At 41.9% G+C, this 27,211-nt stretch overlaps 1 protein-coding gene across 1 annotated transcript; it reads right to left on the reverse strand.

Moving 5' to 3' along the window:
- Positions 1 to 6,436: 6,436 nt before the first annotated feature.
- Positions 6,437 to 26,038, reverse strand: NIT2 (nitrilase family member 2). The gene is made up of 10 exons (XM_025913799.2): positions 25,883 to 26,038; positions 22,432 to 22,550; positions 20,828 to 20,948; positions 19,680 to 19,768; positions 13,477 to 13,570; positions 12,891 to 12,965; positions 11,748 to 11,826; positions 9,953 to 10,051; positions 7,755 to 7,810; positions 6,437 to 7,406 (listed from the first exon to the last, which is right to left on the reverse strand). Exons 1-10 carry the CDS (start codon positions 25,908 to 25,910, stop codon positions 7,315 to 7,317), a joined length of 852 nt encoding a protein of 283 aa, XP_025769584.1. The 5' UTR covers positions 25,911 to 26,038; the 3' UTR covers positions 6,437 to 7,314.
- Between the last annotated feature and the right edge of the window lie 1,173 nt (positions 26,039 to 27,211).

Raw genomic sequence — 27,211 nt, forward strand, 5'->3', positions numbered from 1 at the left:
GCCTGCATCGGGCTCTGTGCTGACAGTTCAGAGCCTGGAGCCTGGTTTGGATTCTGTGTCTCCCTTTCTCTCTGTCTCTCCCCCTCTTGTGCTCTCTCTCAAAAATAAACTTTAAAAAAATCTTTAAAAAATGAAAGCAAAATAAGAACTTTACAGACGCACAAAAGCTAAAAGAATAAATCACCAGCAGAGCTACACTACCGAAAATGTTAAAGTGCTTCAAGCAGAAAGAAAATGGATCTACGCTAAGGAAGAATATCAGAAATGGTAAATATGTTGGTAAACAAAAGATGTTTATGTGCTTTTTAAGTATCTTCAATAATTACTGGGTATGTAAAACAAAAATAGCAATGCATTGTGGGATTCATACATGTTGAAGTACAATGTATGACAATACAAAGGGGGGGTAAAATGAAGTATAGTACTTTAAGATTCTTACATATCAAGTGGCATATTACTGTATAAATGTTGATTTATACTGTAAAAATGTACACTATAAACCACAGAGCAACAAGTAAAATAACACAACAAAGAATTATAACTTGTAATCCAACAAAGGAGATAAAGTGAATCACAGAACAATATTTACTTAATCCAAGAGGAAGAAGAATAGGAGGAAAAAGTAGAACAAATGGGATACAAAATAAAAAAGATGGTAGATTTAAATACAACCATATCAATAATCATAACAAATATAAATGGCCTAAATACCCCCAATTAAAAGGCAGGGATTGTCAAACTGGATAAAAATGCATGACCCAGCTATATGCTGCTTAACAGAAACCCACTTTAAACATGAAGACACAAATAGGTTAAAATTAAAAGGTAAAATGGGCAAAAAACAGATACTTCAAATGGAAAAAGGGTCAATTCAGCAAGATGATGTAACAGCCCTAAATATTTATGCACCTAATAAGAGAGCTTCAAAAAACATGAAACAAAAACTGACAGAAGTATAAAAATAGACAAATCCATAATTATACTGAAATATCAACACCTCTGTTGATACAAAAATTAGAAAATCAGGGGCGCCTGGGTGGCGCAGTTGGTTAAGCGTCTGACTTCAGCCAGGTCACGATCTCGCGGTCCGTGAGTTCGAGCCCCGCGTCAGGCTCTGGGCTGATGGCTCAGAGCCTGGAGCCTGTTTCCGATTCTGTGTCTCCCTCTCTCTCTGTCCCTCCCCCCTTCATGCTCTGTCTCTCTCTGTCCCCAAAATAATAAATAAACGTTGAAAAAAAAATTCAAAAATTAGAAAATCTGTATAGACAGAGAAGACTATGTCACATTATCACCCAATGTGATTTAATTGACATTTATAGAATACTCTAAACCTAAAATTAAAATATACAATCTTTTTTAAATTTTTTTTATTTATTTTTGAGAGAGACAGAGCATGAGCAGGGGAGAGGTAGGGGTAGACAGAGAGAGAGAGACACACAGAATCTGAAGCAGGCTCCAGGCTCTGAGCTGTCAGCACAGAGCCCAATGCAGGGATCAAACTCATAAACTGTGAGATCATGACCTGGGCTGAAGTCGCTTAACTGACTGAGCTACCCAGCTGCCCCAACATACATTCTTTTCAACTTCACATGGAACATTTACTAAGATAAAGCATACTCTGGCCCATAAAACAGTCTCAATAAATTTAAAAGGATTCAAATTATACAAAGTATGTTATCTGGCCACAGTGGGATCAAATTAGAAATCAGTAACAGAAAGATTTGGAAAATCCCCAAATCTTTAAAAACTAAATAACACATTGGGGTGCCTGGGTGGCTCAGTTGGTTAAGCGTCCGACTTTGACTCAGGTCATGATCTCACCATTCCTGAGTTCAAGCCCCACATTGGGCTCTGTGCTGACAGTTCAGAGCTTAGAGCCTGCTTGGAATTCTGTGTCTCCCTCTCTCTCTTCTTCTCCCCTGCTCATGTGCTCTTTCTCTCTCACTCAAAAATGAATAAACATTAAAAAAAAAAAAAAGATAAAAACTAAATAACACAAACAACCCTTGGATCACAGAAGATGACTAAGAAAAGTCAGTATTTTTTTATAATTGTTTTCATGTTTATTTTTGAGAGAGAGAGAGAGAGAGAGAGAGAGAGGACACGAGAGAATGGCAGGGGAGGGGCGGAGAGAGAGAAGGAGACACAGTATCTGAACTAGGCTCCAGGCTCTGAGCTGTCAGCACAGAGCCTGACATGGGTCCTGAACTCCGCAGCTGTGAGATCATAACCTGAGCTGAAGTCCAATGCCTAACCAACTGAGCCACCCAGGCACCCCTAGAGGTTAATATTTTAAATTGAATGACAATGAAAACACAACATATCAAAGGTTGGGCATGCAATTAAAGCAATCCTGGGCCATTTATAGCACTAAACTAACCTATACTGGAAAGAAGGAAAGGTCTCCAATCAAAGATACTCAGCACACACTTTAAGAAAGTAGAAAAATAAGAGCAAATGAAACCAAAAGTAAGCAGAAGAAAATAAATGAGCAGAAATCGATGATATCAAATCTGAAAAAAAAGGTTAAAAAAAATCAATGGAATCGGGGCAGCTGGGTGGCTCAGTCAGTTAAACATCCAACTTCGGCTCAGGTCATGATCTCACAGTTCATGAGTTCGAGCCCCACAATGGGCTCTCTGCTGACAGCTTGGAGCCTGGAGGCTGCCTCAGATTCTATGTCTGCCTCTGTCTCTCTGCCCTCCCCTGCTCGTGCTCTGTCTCTCTCTCTCTCAAAAACAAACATTAAAAAAATTTAAAAAAACAAATCAATGGAATCAAAAAATGGTTCTATGAAAAGATCAATAAAATTGATAAACCTCCAATCAGAATAATCAAAATTAAGAGACAAGGTGCATATTATCACACAATTCTTAGACCACTAAAGAGAAGGAAATACTTCTCAAGTCATTTTATGAGGCCAGCAGACCCTGGTACATAAACCAGAAAGAGGTATTACAAGAAAACAACAGACCAAACTCCCTTATGAACAGAGATGCAAAACTTCTTAAAACATTAGCAAATTAAATTCAACAATATATAACAAAGGACTTTAATTCATTATGGTCAAGTGAAGTTTATGCAAAGAATGGAAAGTTTTACACCTTCAAAATCAATCAACGTAATTCACAATATAAACAGTCTAAAGAAGAAAAAAAAGACATGTTTGTCTCAATGAAGACTGGAAAGGCATTTAAAAAATTCCAGCATCCTATCCTGATAAAAACTCTCTGCACATAGCAATAAAAGGGAATTTCCCCAACCTGATAGATGGCATCTATGAAAGGTTACATATTTTAACATCAGGACCAATACAACTTATGTCCACTCACTACTTCTACTCAACATTGTTCTGGAACTTCTAGCCAATGCCATAGGCCATAATTAAATGAATGAAAGAATGAATAAATGAATAAATTAATTATTTAATGAATAAATACATATATATAAATGAATGAATAAATAGGAACCAGATTGGAAAGGAACAAGCCTATTTATTTTACAAACTGTCTTCATTTGCAGACATGATCATCTATGTAAAAAAAAAAAAAAAAAAAAAAAAACATGCAAAATCTACCCCCAAAATGTTGCTAGAGTGAGTTTAGTGAGGTTGCAAGATGTAAGATCAAATACAGGAATAAATTATATTTTTACTAGCTATGAAAAATTGGAAATTGAAGTTTCTAAAACAATACTACAGCATCAAAAATATGTAGTCCCTGTGGATAAATCTGACAAAAGATATATATTACCTTTACACTGAAACAAACAATCATTGCTAAGACAAATTAAAGGCCTAAATAAGGGAGAATATAGCTCACGTTCGTAGGTTGATATTAAGATGTCAATTTTCCACAAAACTGTTCTATGGATTCAACATAATCCCAATCAAGATGCCAACAAGCTTTTCTTCTGTAGAAATTTACACTCTCATTCTGAAATTTATATGGGAATGTAAAAGACTTAAAATAGTCAAAACAAAAAAAGAGCTGGAAGACCAATACTTCCAGACTTTAATATTTATTATAAAGCTACAATAATCAACAGTTATTTGTGTAAAAATAGATGAATAGATTGATGAAACAGGAGAACACAGAAGTAGATCAAGATAAATACAGCCAATTCTTTTTCCATAAAGCTGCCAAGGCAATTCAATAAGAATAAAATAATCTTTTCAACAAATGGTGCTGGACCAGCTGGATAGTCGGGGGCAGGGGGTGAGGGGTGGGGAGGGACGGGAAAGAAAGAAAAGAATCTTGACTCTTCACTCACACCATATATAGAAAACTAACTATTCAAAATGGATCATAGGACGCCTGGGTGGCTCAGTTGGTTAAGTGACCAACTCTTGATTTCAGCTCAGATCAGGGTCTCTGGTTAATGGGATCGAGCCCCAAGTCGGGCTCTGTGCTGGCAGTACAGAAACCTGCTTGATATTCTCTCTCCCCTCTCTCTGCCCTTCCCCCATTTGTGCTGTCTCTCAAAATAAACTTAAAAAAATGGATCATAGGCCCAAATATAAGAGCTAAAAGTATAAAACTTTCAAAAGAAAACATAGGAAGTTAGTGACATATAGTTTGGCAATTTCTTAAATACAACATTTAAAAAAAATAATTTATTGTCAAGTTAGCTAACATACAGTGTAAACAGTGTGCTCGGGGCGCCTGGGTGGCGCAGTCGGTTAAGCGCCCGACTTCAGCCAGGTCACGATCTCGCGGTCCGGGAGTTCGAGCCCCGCGTCGGGCTCTGGGCTGATGGCTCAGAGCCTGGAGCCTGTTTCCGATTCTGTGTCTCCCTCTCTCTCTGCCCCTCCCCCGTTCATGCTCTGTCTCTCTCTGTCCCAAAAATAAATAAACGTTGAAAAAAAAAAATTAAAAAAAAAAAAAACAGTGTGCTCTTGGTTTCAGGGGTAGATTCCTGTGATTCATCGCTTACATACAACACCCAGTGCTCATCCCAACAAGTGCCCTCCTCAATGCCCATCAGTCAATTTACGCCTCTCCTCCCCCCCTCCCCCCGCCACCAATCTTCAGTTTGGTCTCTGTATTTAAGAGTCTCTTATGGTTTGCTTCCCTCCTTCTCTGTTTGTAACTATTTTTTCCTCTTCCCTTCCCCCATGGCCTTCTGTTTTCTCAACATAAAAAAGACAAACTTCAAAAGAAGAAAAAGCAATTAACCAGCCTTCACTGGTAATTAAAAACTTTTGCTCTGTAAACAATACTTTTTAAAAAAATGAAGACTTTTTTTTTCCTCAGACTTGGAGAATATATTTGTAAAACATGACATGCGACAGATGGTTTTTAACTAGAGTATATAAAGAACTCTTACTGATCAATACAAGGATAAATAACTGAACCAAAACAGGGGGAAAAGATATGAAGGGACACCTCACTGAAAAGGATACAGGAAAAGCACAGGAAAAGATGATCAGCACTATTAATCATCAGGAGAATACAAAGTAAAACCACAATGAAATCACATCACATGCACATTAAAAGAGCTAAAATCAAATTATCACACCAAATACTAGTGACGACGCGGAGCAACCGGGACACTGACAGATGGATGGCAAGAAATAAAATGGCACAGTCACTTTGGAAAATAGTTTGGCAGTGAAATACACATAGGCCCCTGCCATTCCACTCCTAGATATTTACTCAAGAAAAATGAACAATTTGTACAAAATGTTTTCTAGCAGCTTTATTTCTAATAGCCAAAAACTAAAAAGTCGAATGTCTATCAACAGGTGAACAGATAAATACAGTGGACTACCATTCAGCAATAAAAAAGAAATGAGTGATACACACAGGAATGAGTCCTCCAGTAATTACGATGAGTAAAAGAAGATGTAAAAAAGTATACATATGGCATGATTCCACTTTTGGGTTATTATAGAAAATTCAAACTAATCTACAGTGACAAAGCTGATCAGTGATTGCCTGGGAAGGAGAAGAGTGGCTGAAGGGATTACATAACAGCTTAAGAAAACACCAGGGGAGGGTTCATTATCTTGATGAGAGCGCATGCATGGATGTATACATGTGTCAAATTTTACCAAATTGTAGACTTAATTTTAAAACGTCATTTGCCTTTTTCACTCCTGTACTCCTCTGGGTATACAATGCCGGTTCCCAAGGGTTAAATGACACATGATGATATCATCACTCTTATAGCTAACAGAATGTGTGCTTGTGTATTATTGTAAGGTTTTGTTTTATTTTCCAGGATGACAAATATCTCTACATATGTAAACAGTGATGTGCTAGAGCAGGATTACACCAGCTCAGAAGTGCCCACTGTGCATCTATTTCCAGCTGTGTTTAGAGGGGTCATGTTGATAGTCTGTACTTGGCCACAGTGAAAGTATTTATACCAAGGAAATTGGCAAATACTACTGCAACTACTGCAAAATCAGGGCCTTTTTTTTGGGGCGGGGGGACAGCTGGTTGTTAAATGTTTATTAGCCCACCACCAACTGTAACATACATAAAAACAAAGTTCATTGGAATCCTTAATTTTTAATTGTGCAAAAGGCTTCTGAAAACCACTAGGCTAAAACCACTAGCTTGCCTTCATCAAGCTAGAAAGTGTTACTAGGGAGAAAAGCAAAAAGACAAAGATATTTTCAGACACTCACCCCATCAAGAAAATCTTTTACAGAGACTCATACTTCAGTTGCCTTGACCAAATGCCACTGCTGCCATTCTTCCACAGGACTCCCTATTGATACTACCTTTTCTCTAAGACCAGGAGTGTCTGGGGTTGATTCATTGGCTCCTTCTTGAATTTGAAGAGCCCCAAGGCTGCCGGGAAGGGATGGGGCTGCCATCTCTTCTAGCAAACACAAGGGTCCATAACTTTGCTTTCCATAGCTACTCACAGACTAAAAATATAAACTTCAACGTCCTACTCAAAAGAGAGTGGCACCAGACCAAATCTTCTACGTAATGGATTCTAACCCCAGCAGTGAGATAAGCGGTATGTGACATAAATATATCGGTATCAGGTGAAGCAACCACCAGGATACCAAGATCTGACACTTTCACCAACTGCTATGAAGCAACTTAGTATGGGAGTTATAGCCATCTCCTTTTCCTTCTGCTCGCAAGGCTAGTCTGAGCTCTTTTTAACTATCTAATATGGTGTGAAAAATATCATGTGTTAATGCTCCATCATCTCAATAGAGAGTTCCCAACAAAGGAAAAGTCTGAAATTAGAAAAAAAAAAAAAAATCTCCTTAAAGAATTCAACAGGGAGTTGATTACATTGCAGAAACATCATCCTGTTTTCCATGACATGTTAGAAGCATAAACCTTAGGGCTTTTTCGCCTCCACTGCATAAAGGTCTGATCGCTTCTGGCTAAAAATGGGGATTTGCTGGCGTATTTCAGCCAACCTCTTCAGGTCTGCAAAAACAGGAAAGTGTACTATTAATAGGATGTAACTCCTCACTAACCAATGAGAATTTCTTCCCCAAACAGTATAAAAACCACCAGAGTCTCGGCAAGTAACTCAGGAATATAGAGGCCTTGTCCAAAGGCACCCGGTGACCTGGAGGTCCCGCTGGAGTTATTTCAAACCAAACCAAGAAAACTCAACCGGAATTATAGCCCCCAGGGTTTGGCCAGAGAACCAAGGATAAACGAGAAGGTGGCACAAGGGAGCCCCTCCAAGCGACAGGAGCTTCACAGCTAGGAATCACCTCAGACCAATGGGGACGCCAGAGACCTCAACCGTGCCACAGCAGATCTTACCTATGTCTGAATACACGATGGTCTCTTCAGTGCCAGCCTTGGCAAGGACATCTCCCCTGAAAGAGATTCGGAAGGGAGTAGGTCACTAATGTTTGTGGGTATCAGGATCCCTATTCTTGTCACACCTCGAAGGCCTCAGGGAAAGGAATCTGAGATTAAAGACAAGAAAGGAGGGACATAAATTCCTGTTCCACCATTTAAGTAGCCATTTGGCCTTGTGCTAAGTCACCTGCACTCTCCATTTCCTAGTCTATAAAGTGGAAATCAGAGCTCTGTGAGGACTTAGATTACGGAGTATGTTCTGTAAACTGCCAGCTGCTAGGAAATGGTAGTTCCTCATGATTACAAACCTCTGAAAACAGAGCTACCTGTAAACAGCGGGAAGCTCTGTCCTGTCCCTTCCTGAGTGCAGATCAGAAAGACCCCTTTCGGGAGGGTGGTCTGGCTCTGCTCCTTCATGCTTTCCGAGGCTGGGGATGGTAAGGTTGGGTCTGAGCACAGCCCTGTGCTGCCTGGATCTCCGGCCTTGTGCCTGTGGTCCCTGGGTCCCTATGTTATTGGGTTTCAGTTTTTGAAGGAAAGGTTTCAGCCTGGGGTCTGGATAGAAGTGGTGTGTAAAGCACACCCCAATAGGAGAGGAGCCTCACACTTAGAAACAGGAACACTCCTTCCCAAATCTGGGGAAAGGCTGATGTGGAGAAGATTCCAGTGCTGAGTCTCTTGGCCCAAAGCAGGGCTTCAAAAACATCTAGTGAAATGAAATTTCTCCAAAGCACAAAATAAAGTAATCTGACCTAACAAACAATCTGATACAGTAATTGGTTCCATTTCCCAGATGGCCACAAACAAATTTTTGGCACAGATGAGCTACAAACATCATCATTAATGCCACTTAACTGAATTCATTTTTATTCTTTTCTATTTCTTCCCCATTTGCTCTGGCATTCAAAGATCTCCCTCTCTGGGTTAACCCCAGGCAGCCATTCCTGATGTCAATATAAGACCGAGGGCCCCCAAATCCTACAGGTAGAATTCTGAAAAGAATAAAGTACAACTACTTTGTGTCAGAAGCAGCCAGCCTGATAAGCAATGAAGTTCATCAGGAGAACCCCAGCAGGGAAGCAGAGCTGCCCAGAAGGCCAGGAAGCCTGTCACTAACAAATGAACAGAGGAACTTGAACCAAGTTTAAGAAAATGTTCAAGACAACTTAATCCTTCCAGTCTGCCAGTGCCTTCCAGATCCTAATATGCAGGAGGCTCCCTGGAATCTCTCACTGGTCTTATCTTCCAAGGCCTTCCCCTATCACATTCTTTCATCTTTGGGGCCTAGAAGGTCAGAAGAGAGAATTTCAGACATACCCTAGTGATATATAACCCTTCTCGGCCTTGTTACTGGCATATTTATCCTGAAATTATGTAAATACACAGCAGTATGTGTGTAATCATACAGATGTGTGAGTGGTATGGAATAAATCCAAGTTCTAAAGTCAGAAGTCCTGAATCTAAACACCAGTTCTGGCTATTTTATCCCACGAACTTCAATTCTACCATCTATAAACTGAGCTTAACGTAGGAAAAGTCTCGTTCACATGGAGGCCATGTGTGTGAAAGTGCTGTGGAAACCATTCAAGTACAGACCATGAGTTACGTACAGTAACATACAACTGGATGTGCAGGTGGGAGAACTCCCATGCTGGCTTCTCTAAGACAATGCTTTACACTCTCACAGAGGACAAGGTCACAGTTTTGCTTAAATGAACCCATCCTCCCCCATCCTCTAATCATTATGCAGGGAGCAAAATCCTCACCCTATAACCCATTCCTGCTCTAGAACCAATCACCTAGCTTAAATTTTAACCAAAAGCCAACAATCTGAGAGCCTCTTTTACTAAAATCACCCACCATGACTGCTGCCGTACTTCCCCCATGTGATCCAAGTCTGACTGATAACAAAAGCTACTCAGAAGCTCAGAAGAGGGCTAAGGTCAAATGCTCAATCAAGAAAGACAGCAGGCCCAATTCTTTCTCATGTGGTTTCCAAGTGCAAGTGTCTCTCTCAGACGAAGTGGAGACCTAGGAGGCATGTGAGGATGGGGGACTGGGAAGGAGCAGGGCTGGTGGGGAATCAGACAACCCACCCCCCCCAGTGCAATCTCTCCCAAGCTCCTGGAGAGCCTTTCCCCGCTTAGCCAACTCACCAAGGACTCACAACAGTGCTGTGTCCCCAGGCGACATAGGAGGCCTGATCATCCCGGGCAGGAGATGCCGTGGCCACATATACCTGATTATCAACAGCCCTGTTGTCAACAGACAGAAAAGAGGTAATTCATATATTATATATTGGCAACATTTTTCTATCCCAAGGGTACAGATCCTTCTTTTAAAAACTGGGACAGAGTGGGGGGTGCCTGGGTGGCTCAGTTCGTTAAGCGTCGTACTTCGGCTCAGGTCATGCTCTCAGAGTTTCTGAGTTTGAGCCCCATGTTGGAGTGTGTGCTGACAGCTCACAGCCTGGAGGCTGCTTCAGATTCTGTGTCTCCCTGTCTGCCCCTCCCCTGCTCACGCACGCACGCTTTCTCTCTCTCTCTGAAAAATAAATAAACATTAAAAAAATTCTTTTAAATAAATAAAATGAAATAAAAACTGGGACAGGATAGGCTGGCTCAGACATGGAAGGGAACAAACAAAGCCATGAAACCCTCTCTTCTAAAAGTATATTTAACGCATAAGCCACTTCTCAACTGGGAGTGATTTTGCCCAGTAGAGCCATTTGCCAATGTCTGAAGACACTGACTCTGACTTTTTGACTTTCATGATGGGGGTTGCTATTGGCACCCGGAGGGTAGAGGCCAGGGATGCTATTAAACATCCTACAGTGCACAGAACAGCCCCTATAACAGAGAATGAGCTAGTCTAACATGTTAATACTGCCACAGTTGAGATCCTGGCCTGAGCCAACCTTTTAACATATAAACGAGCAGATCTTCTCTGGTTAATCGAGTCAAGGTGGCCAGAGAGACTGGACTGGACTTGCTGGGGCCAAACACTTTGCAGGGCTGCGTGGCATCTCCATGCCCCCAGTGGCCGCAGCCCCATCATCTCAAATTAGGTAAGAATTTCAGGTGGCAGGCTGGGTACATCAAGCCATCTCACCTGGGAGCATCCTGGGCTTAACCAACAGGTCCACGCCAGGCCATTCCGATATCTCCCAAGCTTTTCCTGCTCCCTACAAGACTGCATTAATTAATATTCATGGTATCAGACACCCCTACCCCACCTTCCACCAAGCAACCAACCAAACACCTCTGCTTCCTCCTCCAATAAAAATTGCCATCCTCTTTAGAAGTGAGAATAGTGGCCACATCTGGGCAAAGGAGAGGGTAGGCGGAAGGGGCAAAGGGGAGCATTCTAGAGATCCAGAAGTGTTCTATATTGACCGTGGCCAGAGGTGCATACACATGTAAAAACTCCCCAACCTACAGACTTAAAATCAGTGTACATTCCTCTAAGTATAGGATACCTCAACTAACAAAACTGTAACGGAGAGAGCCAGCGTCTCTGACCAGTATTTCATGGTTTTCAGCACACTTTACACAGACACACAAGTCACACTCCTTTCCCCTTCCATATTACATCCACCTCAGCCATCTGCCCTTCACCACTCACTCCTCAGCCTCAGGGACCCAGGTAACAGCTACTGTGACATGCCAAAGACACTGTGCAATGCCTGGGATTCGCAGAATAGAAAAACAGTGTCTCAGCAGGGTATTCTAGGACTAGCAGAATGAGGTAAGGGCTGGGGTAGGAGAAGCATCGCGATCCAAGCAACATAGTCAACAGGGTGATTCATCCTTTCCCACTGCATCTGGATGTCAGGGCACCTGAGTCAGGGGCAGCATCCTGTATCAGGAAGGTTGGTTCTTCCCCCAAACTGGAAATCTCTGCAACAAGGCAACACTGACACTTGAAGATGTGCCTGAGATGCTTTCTTACCGGCCTCGTTGAAGCAACTCCCAGTGGGCTGGTCCAGTGGTCAAATTAAAAGCTCCAGGATACACCAACAGCTGGCAGCCTTGAGACAGAACGGCCAGAGAAGAATGGGTGCAGGTTGACACCACCCCACACTCAGTCCCCATTTTGGTCCTTACCCAGTGGGGAACAAACTCAAACTCTCCCAAACCTAAAAAAAAAGATGTCCACCAAGGTAGGATTCCTTTGGGGACACATACACGTTGCACACAAACATAGAACAGTGCTATTGATGACCGAAACCACGGTATGTGACTTCACAGATTTCTGTCAGCACCATATGGCCAGCTCTGTGTGGCCAAGGACCACATTTTGTAATGCTTTTCAAATGAAATGAGGGGCAGAGTAGGTGCTCTAACACTTACTGACAGAAGTCAACAGAGACCGCCAACGCAGAGCCTGTGCACCCCCCACCTGTTTTGCTGACCAGGCAGTCACAACACCTGCACCCATTTCACTTGAAGTGACAGTCAAGTCCAAATCAGAGTAGCTTGGACAGTCTAGTGGGATGCTCCTATTTGTTGACTACCACAAGAAGAGCTTTCTAAGCTCTCCTTCCTTAATCTCCACCCCATGCCTATGAAAAAATGGAGATCCACGCTGCTGTAAAGATTAAATAATTTACTCAAAGTATCATGTCCATTAAGGGAAAGAGCTGGAACCAGAACCCAGATCTCATGACTTGGCTCCGTGCTCTTCCAGGACAGCAAGGACACTTGTTCTCTGGACCAGAATGTCACTGACTACATTTCTACTGTGCCCAACATGCAGGACCACTGAGTGTGAAATCATGACAGGCACCATAGACCACATCCTCACTTCTAGTGGGCTCCAAGCTACTCTTTCCAAATACAGTAGCAAGAAGGGTTCGAGGGGCAGAGAGGATTTAGGAGCATGGCTCCTGCTTAGCTCCACGGTGTGCTGAAATGCAACCTCCAAACAGCTGTGCTGTCCACGTGCAGCAACATCTGAGCAGCCGGATGAGGGTGGACAGAGTAAGGCTTCTCCTCTGGTTTTTCTGACAAAGGGCTCCCTCCCTCTACCCACGAAGACCAGGCCGGAACCAAACCTGGAAGCACCTCCACAGCACAACCTCGGTGATCTCACCTCTCTGTGCGTAGATTTGTGCGAGCTCTGCAAAGCGGATGTCGTAACAAATGCCCAGGCCCACTCTGCAGTAAGCTGTTTTTCAAACAGAAAATGCACAAATGAAAAGTTAACCTCTTTTGCAACATGGCGTGGCAGGGTAAAGCCTCCATTTGAGATCACCAAACAATGAAGGTAATACATTACCCAGGGCCCATGGATGGAGAAAATGTATAAGCTTATGCCTGCTTGGATTTTCCCTCACGAAGACATCGTTTATGTCAGCAGATTAGAAATAAGAAGTTCATTCTAATTGAATCCTTATTGTCTATGTGGGAAGTATTCAATCACAGCCTGACAGATAAACTCTGGAAGTGATCATACGAATAGTCTGTGACCAAACGGCAGAGCAAAATCATGACAAACCCGTAGTTCTCCATTCAGCCCACTATTTCTAGATCTCTGGCCATTCTATACCCTTCTCATTTCTGGTCTTATAGTCAGGGTATGTAAAGAAGTCGGGGAGGAACATAAGAGAAAAAAAAAAAAGAAGAACGCCTGACCCTCGTCTACTGAGACTGCTGAAACAGGTGAACTTAGTACTTACGAGTATCAAATGTGGAGAAACTATCACCAGGACTCAATGTTTCAGATTCGTGAAATGTAATTTTCCCTGGAACGTCAATATCAAACAGATGGAGCTGCATCACAAGTAATGGATTTGGTTACTTCTTTTCCAGCAGGGTTCACGGCAGCAATTTACAAACGTCCTTCCATGCCCAGAAATAGGGATGCTCTAAGATCAACTATACAAATAGTAACCCCAACCTGCCCACAACCCAACCCACAAGCTGACATTTTACCAAAATGAGCTCTAATATACAAAACTGGAAAAAATCCACAAAGCGGTAGTTTTATGACACTTCTTTCCTATGTAGTATGCAAGGTGATATCTAGGTTTCTTATGGAAGGCAGCTAATGTGTTACTTTCTTATTCAGTATAAATGCTAACTGAAGTCTTCATCACAGAATCATAATCAAACTGACACATTGGCAGGAGAGGTGGAGAGTGGGTAATTAAAAATTGGTACAATTTTCCCAACTAAATGCAGCAATATATAAAAAGTGCAACACATCATCTGAAATTGGATTTATTCAAGGAAAGCACGTGTTAACATGAGGAAATCAACGTAATTTACTACAAATAGCTAACAAAATAAAGGAGAAAAGTCATATGAACATCTTAAGAGGTACATAATGAGCATTTGGCAAACTTCTAAATCCATTCATATTTTCAAAACAAAAGAAAAAACTCTTCTGGGAAGGGTATTCCCTTACTCTGACATAGCATCTGCAAAAGTAAAAAAGGAAGGAACATCATACTTAACAGTGAAACATTAAAAGCCTTTTCATACTGAGATCAGGAACAAGACAAGGACTCCTCCTATTCAGAGGATCTCAGAGATCCTAACCCAAGCAACAAGGCAACAGAAAGGAATAAAAACCATGAGGATGAGAAAGATAAAATTAACTCTGTAATCATTCTCAGATGATATAACAATGTACCTACAAACTCCAAAAGAAATCTACAGCTGAAATTAAGGAGTTTAGCAAGGTTACAACATACAAGGTCAGTACTTTTAAAATTAGTTGTACTTCTATATACTAGCAAGAAACAGAAAATGAAAGGGCATCAAAAACCACTAATTAGGAATAAATCTAGCAAATGATATACAAGACTGTACCCAAAGCACTATAAAAACAATTCAAGAGAAATTTTTAAAAGCTTGAATAAATGTTGGGATATACACATTCATGGACTGGAAAACTCAATACAAAAAATATGCACTTCAAACAGTGAGGTTACAAGCACAAAAAGCTAGTTGTTTAGCCCCAAAGCTAAACAACTTTAGATAGAACAGAGCAGCTGAGGGATGCCTGGGTGGCTCAGTCAGTTAAGCACCGGACTTCAGCTCAGATCATGATCTTGTGGTGAGCCCCCACGTTGGGCTCTGTGCTGACAGCTCAGAGCCTGGAACCTGTTTGGATTTGGATTTTGTGTCTCCTTCTCTCTCTGCCCCTCCCTCACTCATGCGTGCATACGTGCTCTCTCTCAAAAGTAAATAAACATTAAAAAAAAAAAAAAAAAAGAATGGAGAACCTGAAGTTACTGCCTACCTCACAAAGGAAAAAGAGTATGGTGTTTGAGTACAATGAAGTTAACTACTTACTAAAACAAAAAAATTCAACCCTTTTCAGAGTAATATAATAGAAGCTGGAATCTCAACAACATAGAATCCAATATGCAATCCAAAATTACTAGACACACAAATAAGAAAATGTTACCTAACTTTAAAGAAAACGTAATAATCAATGAAGCAGACCCCAGCCTGGGTCAGATGTGATAATTACCAAAAAGGAGCTATTAAATTAGGCTCAAGGGTATAAGGAGAAATATGCTCTTAATGAATAGACAAATAGGATATAATTAGTAGATAAATAAAAGTTTATCTGAAATTTTAAAAGATTTCACTGGGATGGCACACAAGAGACTAGGGATTACAGAAGAAAGACTCCAAGAACTTGAAGACAGATGAATGGAAACTGTCCAAGCCAAAGAAGATAGAGGAAAAAGGTTGGAAAAACAAAAAACTGGAGTCTTGGAAACCTGGTTTGGTAGAACAGTATCAAAATTGAAGTCCAATAAGAAGAGAATGGAACAGAAAAGCATTTAACAGAATAATGCCCCAACAGGACGAAAGAGTTAAATTTACAGATTAAAGAAGCACAAAGCAGGGCTCTGGGTGGCTCAGTCAGTTAGGCGTCTGACTTCAGGCTCAGGTCATGATCTCACAGTTTATGAGTTCGAGCCCTACATCGGGCTCTGTGCTGACAGCTCAGAGCCCGGAGCCTGCTTCAGATTCTGTCTCCCTCTCTCTCTGCCCCTCACCTGCTCACACTCTCTCTCTCTCTCTCTCTCAAAAATAAGTTTAAAAAAAATTTTTTTAAATAATAAATAAGCACAAAGCAAGAGAAATAAAAAGAAAACTATACCTACATAGGCACATCAGAGTCAAAACACTGAGAAGTAAAGATTATGGAAAACATTTTGAAGGCAGACAGAAAAAAACCATGAATTACATACAGAACAACAATACAAATCACCACCGAATTCTTATTAGAAAAATGCTTAAAAAGAGGCTAGGAAATACACGAAAAACATTGCTCAAATTGCTAGGAGAGAAAAGAAAACTGTCAACCCAGAATTCTATTCCACCAAAAATATCTTTCAAGAATGAAGACAAAATAAAGATATATTCATAAACCAAAACTAAGAGCATTCCTACCTACCAGATCCTCACTACAAAAATTCTAAAGGAGGTCTTTCTGTTTGAAGGCAGATACCAGACAGAACTAGGATCTTTAGAAAGAAAAATACAAAGAAGCTAAATATTTCAGCAAACAAAATAATTTTATCTGAATTTCTTTACATACAAATGATTACTTAAAAACTTAGTGTTTTGTGGGATTTATTATGCAATACATATGACAACTATAACAGAAAGAGGGGAGAAGGAAGGAAATTGATCTATATAATGTGAAGTTCTTAAATTTCATATGAAATAGTAGGATATTAATTCTAAGTAGACTATGAAAAGATAGGGTGCGTATGGTAATCCTTAGGACAACAACTTAAAAAAAAAAAAGCAAAGAGGTATAACTAAAAGCCAATAGTTAAATTAAAATGGAATTCTAAAAAATACTCAACTAAACCAAAAGAATGCTGGTAAGAGGAACAAAGAAAAAAAACACTAAAATGTCTAATGCCTAAATCAAACCATATCAATAATTACATTAAATATAAGTGAAGTCAGTGCTCCAGCTAAGAGGCAGAAATTGTCAAAATGAATAAAACAACAAGACCCAACTGTATGCTAGCTACAAGAGAATCATTTTAATTATAAAGATACACTGGACTTCAAGCTGTATTACAAAGCTGTAATCATCAAGACAGTATGGTACTGGCACAAAATCAGAAACTCAGATCAATGGAACAGAATAGAGAACCAAGAAATGGACCCCCAAACGTATGGCCAACTAATCTTTGACAAAAGCAGGAAAGAATATCCAATGGAATCAAGACAGCTCTTCAGCAAGTGGTGCTGGGAAAACTGGACAGCGACAGGCAGAAAAATGAACCTGGACCACTTTTTTTTTTTTTTTAACGTTTATTTATTATTTTTGGGACAGAGAGAGACAGAGCATGAACGGGGGAGGGGCAGAGAGAGGGAGACACAGAATCGGAAACAGGCTCCAGGCTCCGAGCCATCAGCCCAGAGCCCGACGCGGGGTTCGAACTCACGGACCGCGAGATCGTGACCTGGCTGAAGTCGGACGCTTAACCGACTGCGCCACCCAGGCGCCCCAACTGGACCACTTTCTTACACCACACACAAAAATAAACTCAAAACGGATGAAAGACCTAAATGTAAGACAGGAAGCCATCAAAATCCTCAAGGAGAAAGCACACAAAAACCTCTTTGACCTTGGCCACAGCAACTTCTTACTCAACATGTCTCCGGAGGCAAGGGAAACAAAAGCAAAAAATGAACTATTGGGACTTCATCAAAATACAAAGGAAACACACAGCGAAGGAAACAATCCGCAAAACTAAAAGGCAACTGACAGAATGGGAGAAGATATTTGCAGATGACATATCAGATAAAGAGTTAGTATCCAAAATCTATAAAGAACTTATCAAACTCAACACCCAAAAAACAAAGAATCCAGTGAAGAAATGGGCAAAAGACACGAATAGACACTTCTCAAAAGACAACATCCAGATGGCCAACCGACACATGAAAAAATGCTCAACATCACTCATCATCAGGGAAATACAAATCAAAACCACAATGAGATACCACCTCACACCTGTCAAAATGGCGAACATTAACAACTCAGGCAACAACAGATGTTGGCAAGGATGCGGAGAAAAAGGACCTCTTTGGCACTGCTGGTGGGAATGCAAATTGGTGCAGCCACTCTGGAAAACAGTATGGAGGTTCCTCAAAACATTAAAAATAGAACTACCCTATGACCCAGCAATTGCACTACTAGGTATTTATCCAAGGGATACGGGTGTGCTGTTTCGAAGGGACACATGCACCCCAACGTTTATAGCAGAACTATCAACAATAGCCAAAGTATGGAAAGAGCCCAAATGTCCATCGACTGATGAATGGATAAAGTAGAAGTGGTGTGTGTATATATATACAATGGAGTATTATTTGGCAATCAAAAAGAATGAAATCTTGTCATTTGCAACTACGTGGATTGAACTAGAGGGTATTATGCTAAGCGAAATTAGTCAGAGAAAGACAAGTATCATATGACTTTACTCATATGATGACTTTTAAGATACAAAACAAATGAACATAAGGGAAGGGAAGCAAAAATAATATAAAAACAGGGAGGGGGGCAAAACATAAGAGACTCAAATATGGAGAACAGAGGGTTACTGAAAGGGTTGCAGGAGGGGGGATGGGCTAAATGGGTAAGAGGCATTAAGGAATCTACCCCTGAAATCACTGTTGCACTATATGCTAACTAACTTGGATGTAAATTAAAAAAATAAATTAAATACACCTGCCAAAATAAATAAATAAATAAATAAACTACAAAGATACATTCAGGTTGAAAGTAAGGAATTAGAAAAAAAATGTACCATACAACAGTAAGTATAAGATTAGAATGGCCATGGCAATATCAGAGATAAACTTCATGACAAAGATTATTGCGAGAAAGAAAGGGATTTCACAACAATAAAAGGATCAATAGCCAAAGTATTTAACAATCTTCAGTGTATTTGCATTTACCAAATGTCAACTGTTCCCACAGTGATCTCTATTTTCAGTGCAATTCTTTTTTTTTTTTTTATCATTCTAAGTATTCACTTTATTTATTTATTTTTAATTTAAATCCAAGTTAGTTAACATTTAGTGTAATTACGATTTCAGGAATGGAATTTAGTGATTCATCACTTACATATAATACCCAGTGCTCACCCCAACAAGTGCCCTCCTTAATGCCCATCACCCATTTAGCCATCCCCCACCAACCTCCCCTCCAGCAACCCTTAGTTTGTTCTCTGTATTTAAGAGTCTCTTATGGTTTGTCTTCCTCTCTGTTTTTATCTTATTTTTGCTTCCCTTCTCTTATGTTCATCTGTTTTGTATCTTAAATTCCACATACAAGTGAAGTCATATGTTTGTTTTTCTCTGACTTATTTTGCTTAGCATCATACACCCTAGTTCCATCCACATTGTTGCAAATGGCAAGATTTCATTCTTTTTGATCACTAATATTACATTGTATGTATGTGTGTATACATATGTATATATATATACATGTGTATATATATATATATATGTGTATATATATATATATATATATACACATGTATATATATACAGATATAGATATAAATATATTGACATATACATATATACCACATCTTCTTTACCCATTCATTAGTCGATAGACATTCGGGCTCTTTCCATACTTTGGCTATTGTCAATAGTGCACTATAAACACTGGGCAATTCTAATCAAAATTCCTACAGATTTTTCCTTTGCTGAAACTGACAGGCTAAGTCTAAAATTTATATCAAAATGCCAACAGCCAAGATTCGACAAGTTGACTATACCAACTAGTCAAACGCCCCACATGTGTAAAATTTTATGAGAGGAACTAGGGGATTTCACAGCAAATTCTCAAGAGGTAATGAGGCTTGGCACATTCCCTACTTACCTTTCTGTACTTTACCAGTAAAGTTCCATCAGGCCCAAACACAGCACAGGTGTTGTAGAATTTCCCAGCATCCTCTTCAGGAACAGAACCTTTCATTGAGAAGAGAAACACAGGAGCAAAGAAAATATTCTGAATAAAGCACTCTTGTATGATAACAAGACAAACACTTGACAAACTGTCACTTGGGTCCAACAATAAAGCATACTATCTTCTAAGGGTTATTTAATTATGTTCTTTTTTGTCTTCTTTAATATGATGTTTCAGAAACAAACTCCAGAGTAGAGATGAAATGTAATTAAGTCAGATGCCAAAGACAGGTTCAAAAATAACCAAACTGTTTCTGAATTCTGCTTTGATCTTGAGCTACAAGATCTGTTAATCTATAACACTAGAGAAACACAGAGGATTCACTGTTGCTCAACTTCAAATCACCAGGTCCTGCAAAGTAATTGTATCCCCATTAGGCCTCATGATGGGAATGGAAGCCAATCCTGCCATCACTGAATGTAGTTCCCGCATTTCTTTTTTCTTGCTTGTCTTTTCTTCACCTCTCATCTGTTTCTAATTCTTTTAAAATGTCATAACAGAGAATAATTGTGTTTGCTAGATCTATTGAACAGCTTTACTGTACTGATTTTTATTTAAGCAAATACATTTTAAAAATTTATTTTGAAACCACATTTATTTCAAAACCATACTTCTAAAGCTACCTTGATATATGTGGCCTCTTTATGAGAAAACAAAATTTCCTAACGTTGTATTAGTATAATGAAAGACACTCCAATACAGTGTTTTCTTTCCACATTTCCACCTGCCCTGTATTCCCATTCCTTCTCCAGGGAAAAGTCATCATTATCAGTTTGGTGCGTCTTTATACCATACTTACTATGTGCTACATATACAAACACATATGAAAATATATAACCTTTTGTGGCAGGGATTAATCTGAGAGTGCCTGTTCATATCATACGGAACGTGCTTCTTCCACATAACTGTTTCTTGAACATTTTTCCACATGATTACGTAAGATCCACCTCATTCTTTCAATGTCTGACTTACATGCTTTGTATTTCATTGCTTAAATGAAACAAAAATTATTTGGATGTTTCTCATGTTTAGGTCATTATACCTTGAGGGTAGGAAGTTACCTCCAATGAGATATATGCTGCACTCCTTTGCTACTTCAGAAAGCTTCTGTGTAGATTCACCAGGAATTTTCTCAGCATATTGGGGAAAATATTTCGTGCCATATGGACAATTAAAGCATTCCTAGAATAATGTTGGCAGAGAAAAGGGGGGGGGGGGGGAAACCGTGAAAATAGCCCACCCATTTTAAACTTAAACTCAGAAGACACAGCTGCCTCTTTTAGCCCTGCTCTCAAAAGGGTAAAACACAGCCGATAAGAAAAACACTGGCATCCTAGCCTGTGGCCCCGAGCCGAACTTGACAGCTGGCTCAGGTTGGGCCAGAGGACACAAGTCATGTGTGCTCTCTCAGATCCCTGTCACCCCAGCAAATCCGCCTCTCCCTCGGTGTCCGCAGAACTCTGAGTTCCCACCCTGGGCACTTGAGCCCCATGACAATTGGGTTTAATCATAGGACTTCGGGTGTTAGAATGAATCCATTGGCTCAAAACTATATTATTAACTATGTAAAGCAATAAAGCCTGTGTTTGAAAAAATATAGAAATCTCTCATTCTCCAGGATATGCTATCTGCCACAGCTCTGTGAGAAAAGAAAAGCAAAAACTAGACTTTGATTCTAATTCATCATTCACTGAGACTGTGCACCAGGCACTGTGCTAGCAAACTCAAACCTGAGGATCATCAGCTTATACAACACACGTTAGAGAGGGCACATGCAGAATTAGGTGCCTTCATTCTCGCTCCTGGCAACTTAAAGCAACAAGTGACCGTGATCAGGGTACAGGCGAGTCCCATAACTGTGGCCATAAGGAAGACTGGATTCACATTAAGATCTCAAGCTCCCTTGTTAAAGATTCTGACTCACTGGCCACATCTGTGATGGACTGGAGCCTAAAACATAAGGTGGCCCTGAAAATTCTCTAGTCAATCTAAGCAGGGTTTACAAAGGGCCACCTCCTCCCCACAGCGCAAAAGGGAGAGAGGAAGAGGGGGCTGTCTGGAATAGTTCAACCACTGATCCCAGTAGTCCTTTGCCCCAAAATGCAGTATAGGCATGTCTTAGCATGAGCAGAACCCAGCTCTGGGCCAACACTACACCTGCTGACAAGCAAATGTGGTGCAACCCTTACCTGGTTCTGTTCTAAAAGCAATCACCTAGGAAATACATGCAGAGCCCTACTGGCTTACTACAGGCTACCATATTTAGGAAGATACTGCAGGCTTCCTAAATGTCTCTAGTAATTTCCAGTTTTCAACCATTTGCTAAAAATGTTGGAGCCTTAGCACTACAATCAGTTATGTGTGCCATGGTCCTGGAAAGACTTACTTATACAAGGAAAGAAGGGAAGTATCCAAGGCACTGAGTATTCTATCTTTAAGTAAGCCACACAACTTACCAGGATTCTGAACACGATAGATGATCCCAAAGAGCTGTAAACACGCTGGCACATCCTATCACAAAGACCCTTAAACATGGAACAATCCTGGGGACCCACAAGACCCTGCTGGACCCCAGGACACAAGAAGACAACGAGAGGTGGCAGCCAGTATTCTACTGGATCAGAAGTTCCCAGAGGGCAGTGGCCACCTCCGCCTCCATACTTACTGGCAGAGAAACTATTTTCGCTCCTTGTGTTGCTGCCTCCCGCACGAGGCCACAAGCTCGAGTGAGGTTATCTGATTTGACGGAAGAAACCTGAAGTTGGATGAGGGCCAAGCGGAAAGCTGAGGACGAAGATACAAGAAAACAGCTGTCAGAAGACCTGACTCCTGGATCAAAGCAACTCTCAACCAGAAACAGATTCTGCACCTCCTCCCCAAGACATCTGACAACGTCACCACTGTTGGGGTGCCAGTAGCTGCTCGTGCGTAGGCGTCAGGGACATTGCTAAACACGCCACAGTACACAACAGTCCTTCACAACAAAGAATAATCCAACCCACAATGTGAATGATGTGGAGGCTGAGAAACCTGGGGACAGAGCAACACCTCTGGGCGAGGCCTCACGCCAGCACAAGAGCCTCAAGCAAAGCAGGCAGGGCCAGCTTCTTACATACTACTGAGAACACGGCTTGAAGGAAGAATGAACTTGAAGATGTAACTGTCCCTTACAGTTTGCTCTTGGGACTCAAGCTACCCCTGTTCCAGATACGGAGTGCATCTTAGTGCAGGTGAAATCCCTTGGAAACTACCCAATCACTGTGACCTGGGGCGGTCAGCCCAATGGAAGGGGAATTGCCCGCCTCCACCTCCCCACCACCAGCTGGGGCAGGGAGCAAAGGTCCAGCCGCTGGAGGGAGGGAAGCCTGGCGGCTAAGGAGCTGCACATGTGCTTAGTCACGGGGCAGGGCCCCTGGCCACCTGTGAGGTTTTGCACTGGCCCCATGAATATTCCTGTGCCCCCAAAGAGCACAACATTAAGTGGCAAATAACACCACGAGAGGTTGCAAGGGAGACTGTTAGAAAAAGCTAACAGTGCTTTTTCCTGTTACTCGAGTAAGAGGCTCCATATTTTTATCAGGGACTGAGTCCCACAGAGCCAACAAGATTTGCTGTCAGCCAAGAAGGTCAGGGGTTCTTCCAGGCTTATTCCTTCTTTGAGCTAATAACCACTCCCTATATGTGCTTTTCCTATATTCTCTAGAGTTCTCTTGTAACTCTTATAGTCATCACTCACTGGTTAATAATTTTTTATATACAATTTCCCGTGTTCAAGTGACTGGTGTGGTTTCTACGTCTTGCCTGGACCCTGATTGATGCATAGTTTTTGCTCCTGGTCTGACGGGAGGCGACATTAAAGGATCAAAAGCACGTGGCAAAACTATGCTTTTGCCATGAAGCTCTGCAAAAACTTCAGGAATCTTCAGTAAAGGCCTTCCCTAGCTTTCCTCTCCCACCGCTGCTCTAGAAAACTAAGCTCTAGAACCTGAAAACCATTAGAGTTCTCCCTCTGGGTATCTGCTGTACTGGTGCAAATGTCCCCAGAAGAGTCAACACCGACAGACCCTGATCTCTGATGGCCTGTTTGGCCCACTGTGAACCCTAAAAGTAGGAAAACTCAGATGCTCCATTCCTTGGTGTATCTTAAAAACAGTGAGAAGAGCTAAATGTAACCCTGAATGTAGCTTGTTGAATAGTTTCAGAATCTGAATGAATACAAAGGAATCTAAAACAAGAAACGAAAGCTGGGATAACTTTGGAGCAAACTTTAGCTGTCACCAGAACATCACACAGACCTACTAAAAGTCTCCACGGTAATTCAGGAGCTGGGCTTTGTCTCTGCTCTGGAGGGATTAAAAGATGAATCCACCATGGCTATGCTGAGAGTTTCCTCTCTCCCTCATCCTATCCAGAAAGTCCTGATCCAGGCTTGGGACTGTCTGACATTCTGCAGATTACCCACTCCACACAGGGGCTGAGACACAGAAAGGCTACCATCGGGAAGTTTCTTGATGTGGAAAACAATACTAGTCAATTCATCTCCTCAGCTGTAAAGTGAAAATTACAATGACTTTTAAGGTTCCTGGCTGCCCTAATATTCATCATCATCTAACAATGAAAGACTTACCAAAGGGGGTAAAAAAAAAAAAAAAAAAAAAAAAGGGTAAAACATAGTAAAGTGAAGGGACCAATGTGGGAAAAGCATACGGAATGTGCCAGGCCCTCTATACATGCAAACATCTGTGAAGCGTCATTAACACTATTTGGTAGATGAGGAAATTGCAGGGGGGGAGGGAAGCTGCGCAAAATCAGTGAACAAAGTCAGTGAGACAATCCAAGCCAAAATCTGGAACTGTAAAGCAGGACAGGAACCGCATTTGTTTGTTTCTGGGTGGGCCGGGGAGAGGTCATGTAACTTGAAAACACTCCTCAAGGAAATCAGACACCATCCTCAACACCATCACGAGCCACACCTCTCAAGCCCACCAACCTCAGTCTCGTCCTGGCTCTTCAGAGACAGCAGGCACATCCAGAGGCAGGTGTGTAAAAGGACTTCCTTATCCTGATCCTAACATTCAGTCAGCCACTGACTTGCTCCAAGCACTGGCAGGTTAAAATGAAAACCAGAGCACTTGCACAAACCTTAGCATCTAGTGGGGGCCTCGCAAGACCTCAGGAGGGGCAGTTGATGTCCATTTTACAGGCCAGGAAACTGAGGTTCAGAAAGATTAAATGACCTGTTGCCACAGACTGAGGCAAAACTGTATTAATCCAGGTCTCCAGACTAGGGATCCAGGACACTCCAAAGCCTCATGTAAAAGGATCGGGCAAAGACCTGGGGACAAAGAAAGATGGCTGGAAACGCCCCCTGGGGCTGATCCAGGATAGACTTGTGTAACATGTAATACCTAACCCGAAAGCTCAATGTCCAGGTGCAGAAACAGCTTGTCCAGTTTTTTCTGTTTGGGAAGAGAGCATTCTCCACTGGGTGTGACGGGCGGTGCAACATGGGGCAAGTTAATCAGGCCTCTTACCATACAGCCCAAATCAGAGAAAAACGATGCTTCATTTTCATATGACGGGGTTCAAAACACAAATAACTAGGATACATGCTTTTGCAAAACTCAAGTTAAAAAATCAATCTAAGGTGAATACAGTGAACGCGACACCCCCTGGATAGTCTCGCTTTCTCATGCAAAACCTAACAGCCTCCAAGAATCCCACAAGACCGAGGTTCCCACACTCGAATAAGTCTCCTAATTACTGAAGGTGCAGTCTTCCGGTCAGGGCGCGGAGAAGGGGGCGCGGAACTTGTGTGCACCCGTCTCCCTCCTCTTCCGGCGCAGGTGAATTTGCAGCCGGCGGTGCCGAAACGCAGCTAGAGGCACGGGACTCAGGAGGAGCCCTGCAGTGAGCAAGACGCGGGCCCTTCCGGTCGCGTGGCCCGGCGCTCCCGAAAGCCTGGACTCCCCGGGAGTGCGCCGGGCCGCGCTCCGCCGCCGGAGACCTCAGCCCCGCGGGCGCCGGGTCAGGGAAGGCCCGGGACGCGGCGGGGACACAAGCGGAGGCGAGGGGCTGAGCCGGCGATCCCTCCCCCGGGCCGCCGCGCTACTTACTGGCCATGGCTTTCTCGAGCAGCACCATGGGCGGCGCGGCCTGACCCGGTTCCCTGGGCGGAGAGCGGCGGCCCGGCGAGAGGCGGCGCAGAGCGGCACGCAGGACTTGGTGCGGCCGAGGCTCCGCCTCCGGACCGCCTCCCGGTCCCGCGGCTCCGGGGAGAGCGTGTGGTCTTTCCCGCGCTCTAACACCTGTTTAGGTGTCCGCTGTTGGCGCCACCAAGGAGCAAACCATGGACCAAGGAGAAGCGACGAATAACAACACGCTCCAGTAAAAGGAATGCCTCGCAAGGCAAAGGGGTACATTGGAGTGGTGTTCAACAATTGGCCAGCGAAAGGATTGAACCTCTTGCTGGTTAGAGCACCTCTAGCCGGCAATAATACCGTATATGCTGATTGCCTTGGGCTCCTTGAACAAGTCGCTCTGACGACTGGGGATGGAATGGGATGGAATGACCTACGATGGTTTAGTCACGCAAGACATCAGTGGGATCTGACTAGAAGGCTGCTAGGTCATGGGGGAGAAGAAAAGAGCGACAAACATTGTATCCTCAAATTCAGACCTCTTACATACTGAAATATGCTAATATTGTGTGAGGACTTTTGCATTTGTATTTTTTAGGAGTGTGTGTGTGTGTGTGTGTGTGTGTGTGTGTGTGTGTGTGTGTGTCTCATGTCTTTGTGGTTTTTGTTGTCAGGTTTGGGGATCAAAAATCACAAAACTAATAAAATCTTGCCATCTTTTTTTTTTTTTTTAATGCTCTGTCCTGGTTTTTAAAAGGATACTCTAGAGGCGCCTGAGTAGCTCAGTCGGTTGAATTTCCCACTCTTGATTTAGGCTTGGGTCATGATCTCACAGTTTATGAGGTTGGCCTGCGGGCAGCCTGCTTGGGATTCTCTCTCCCTCTGCCCCTCTTCCCTGTTTTCTGTCTCTCAAAAATAAATAAAAGGATACCCTTAAAACATTTTTGGAATGATTAGGGATATTTATGAACTGGATATTTGATGCTTTAATGAATTCTGTGTGATGATGACATTGTCATTATGCCAGACAATATCTTTACTCTGAGGAGAAGTATTTGCTGAAGTATTTAAGGGTGAAGTGTCAGAATATCTGACTTGAAAATGGTACGTAAAAAGAAAATATGTGCTTATACAGAGACAAAGCAAAGGTGGCAAATTAAATCTAACAGGAGAAAATATAGCTGTTCGTGTACTACTTTAAGACGTTTTTAAAAGTTTTTAAAACTTTCTTAAGCTGGGAAGAAATACATAGCAATCACGGGTTTTATTTTTTTGAAGATTCAACAATCTGGACCTGGCTTTGTA

This window comes from Puma concolor, chromosome C2 (assembly GCF_028749965.1).
Source record: "Puma concolor isolate L17-30 chromosome C2, mPumCon1.1.hap2, whole genome shotgun sequence".
In the NCBI taxonomy this organism is placed as follows: Eukaryota; Metazoa; Chordata; class Mammalia; order Carnivora; family Felidae; genus Puma; species Puma concolor.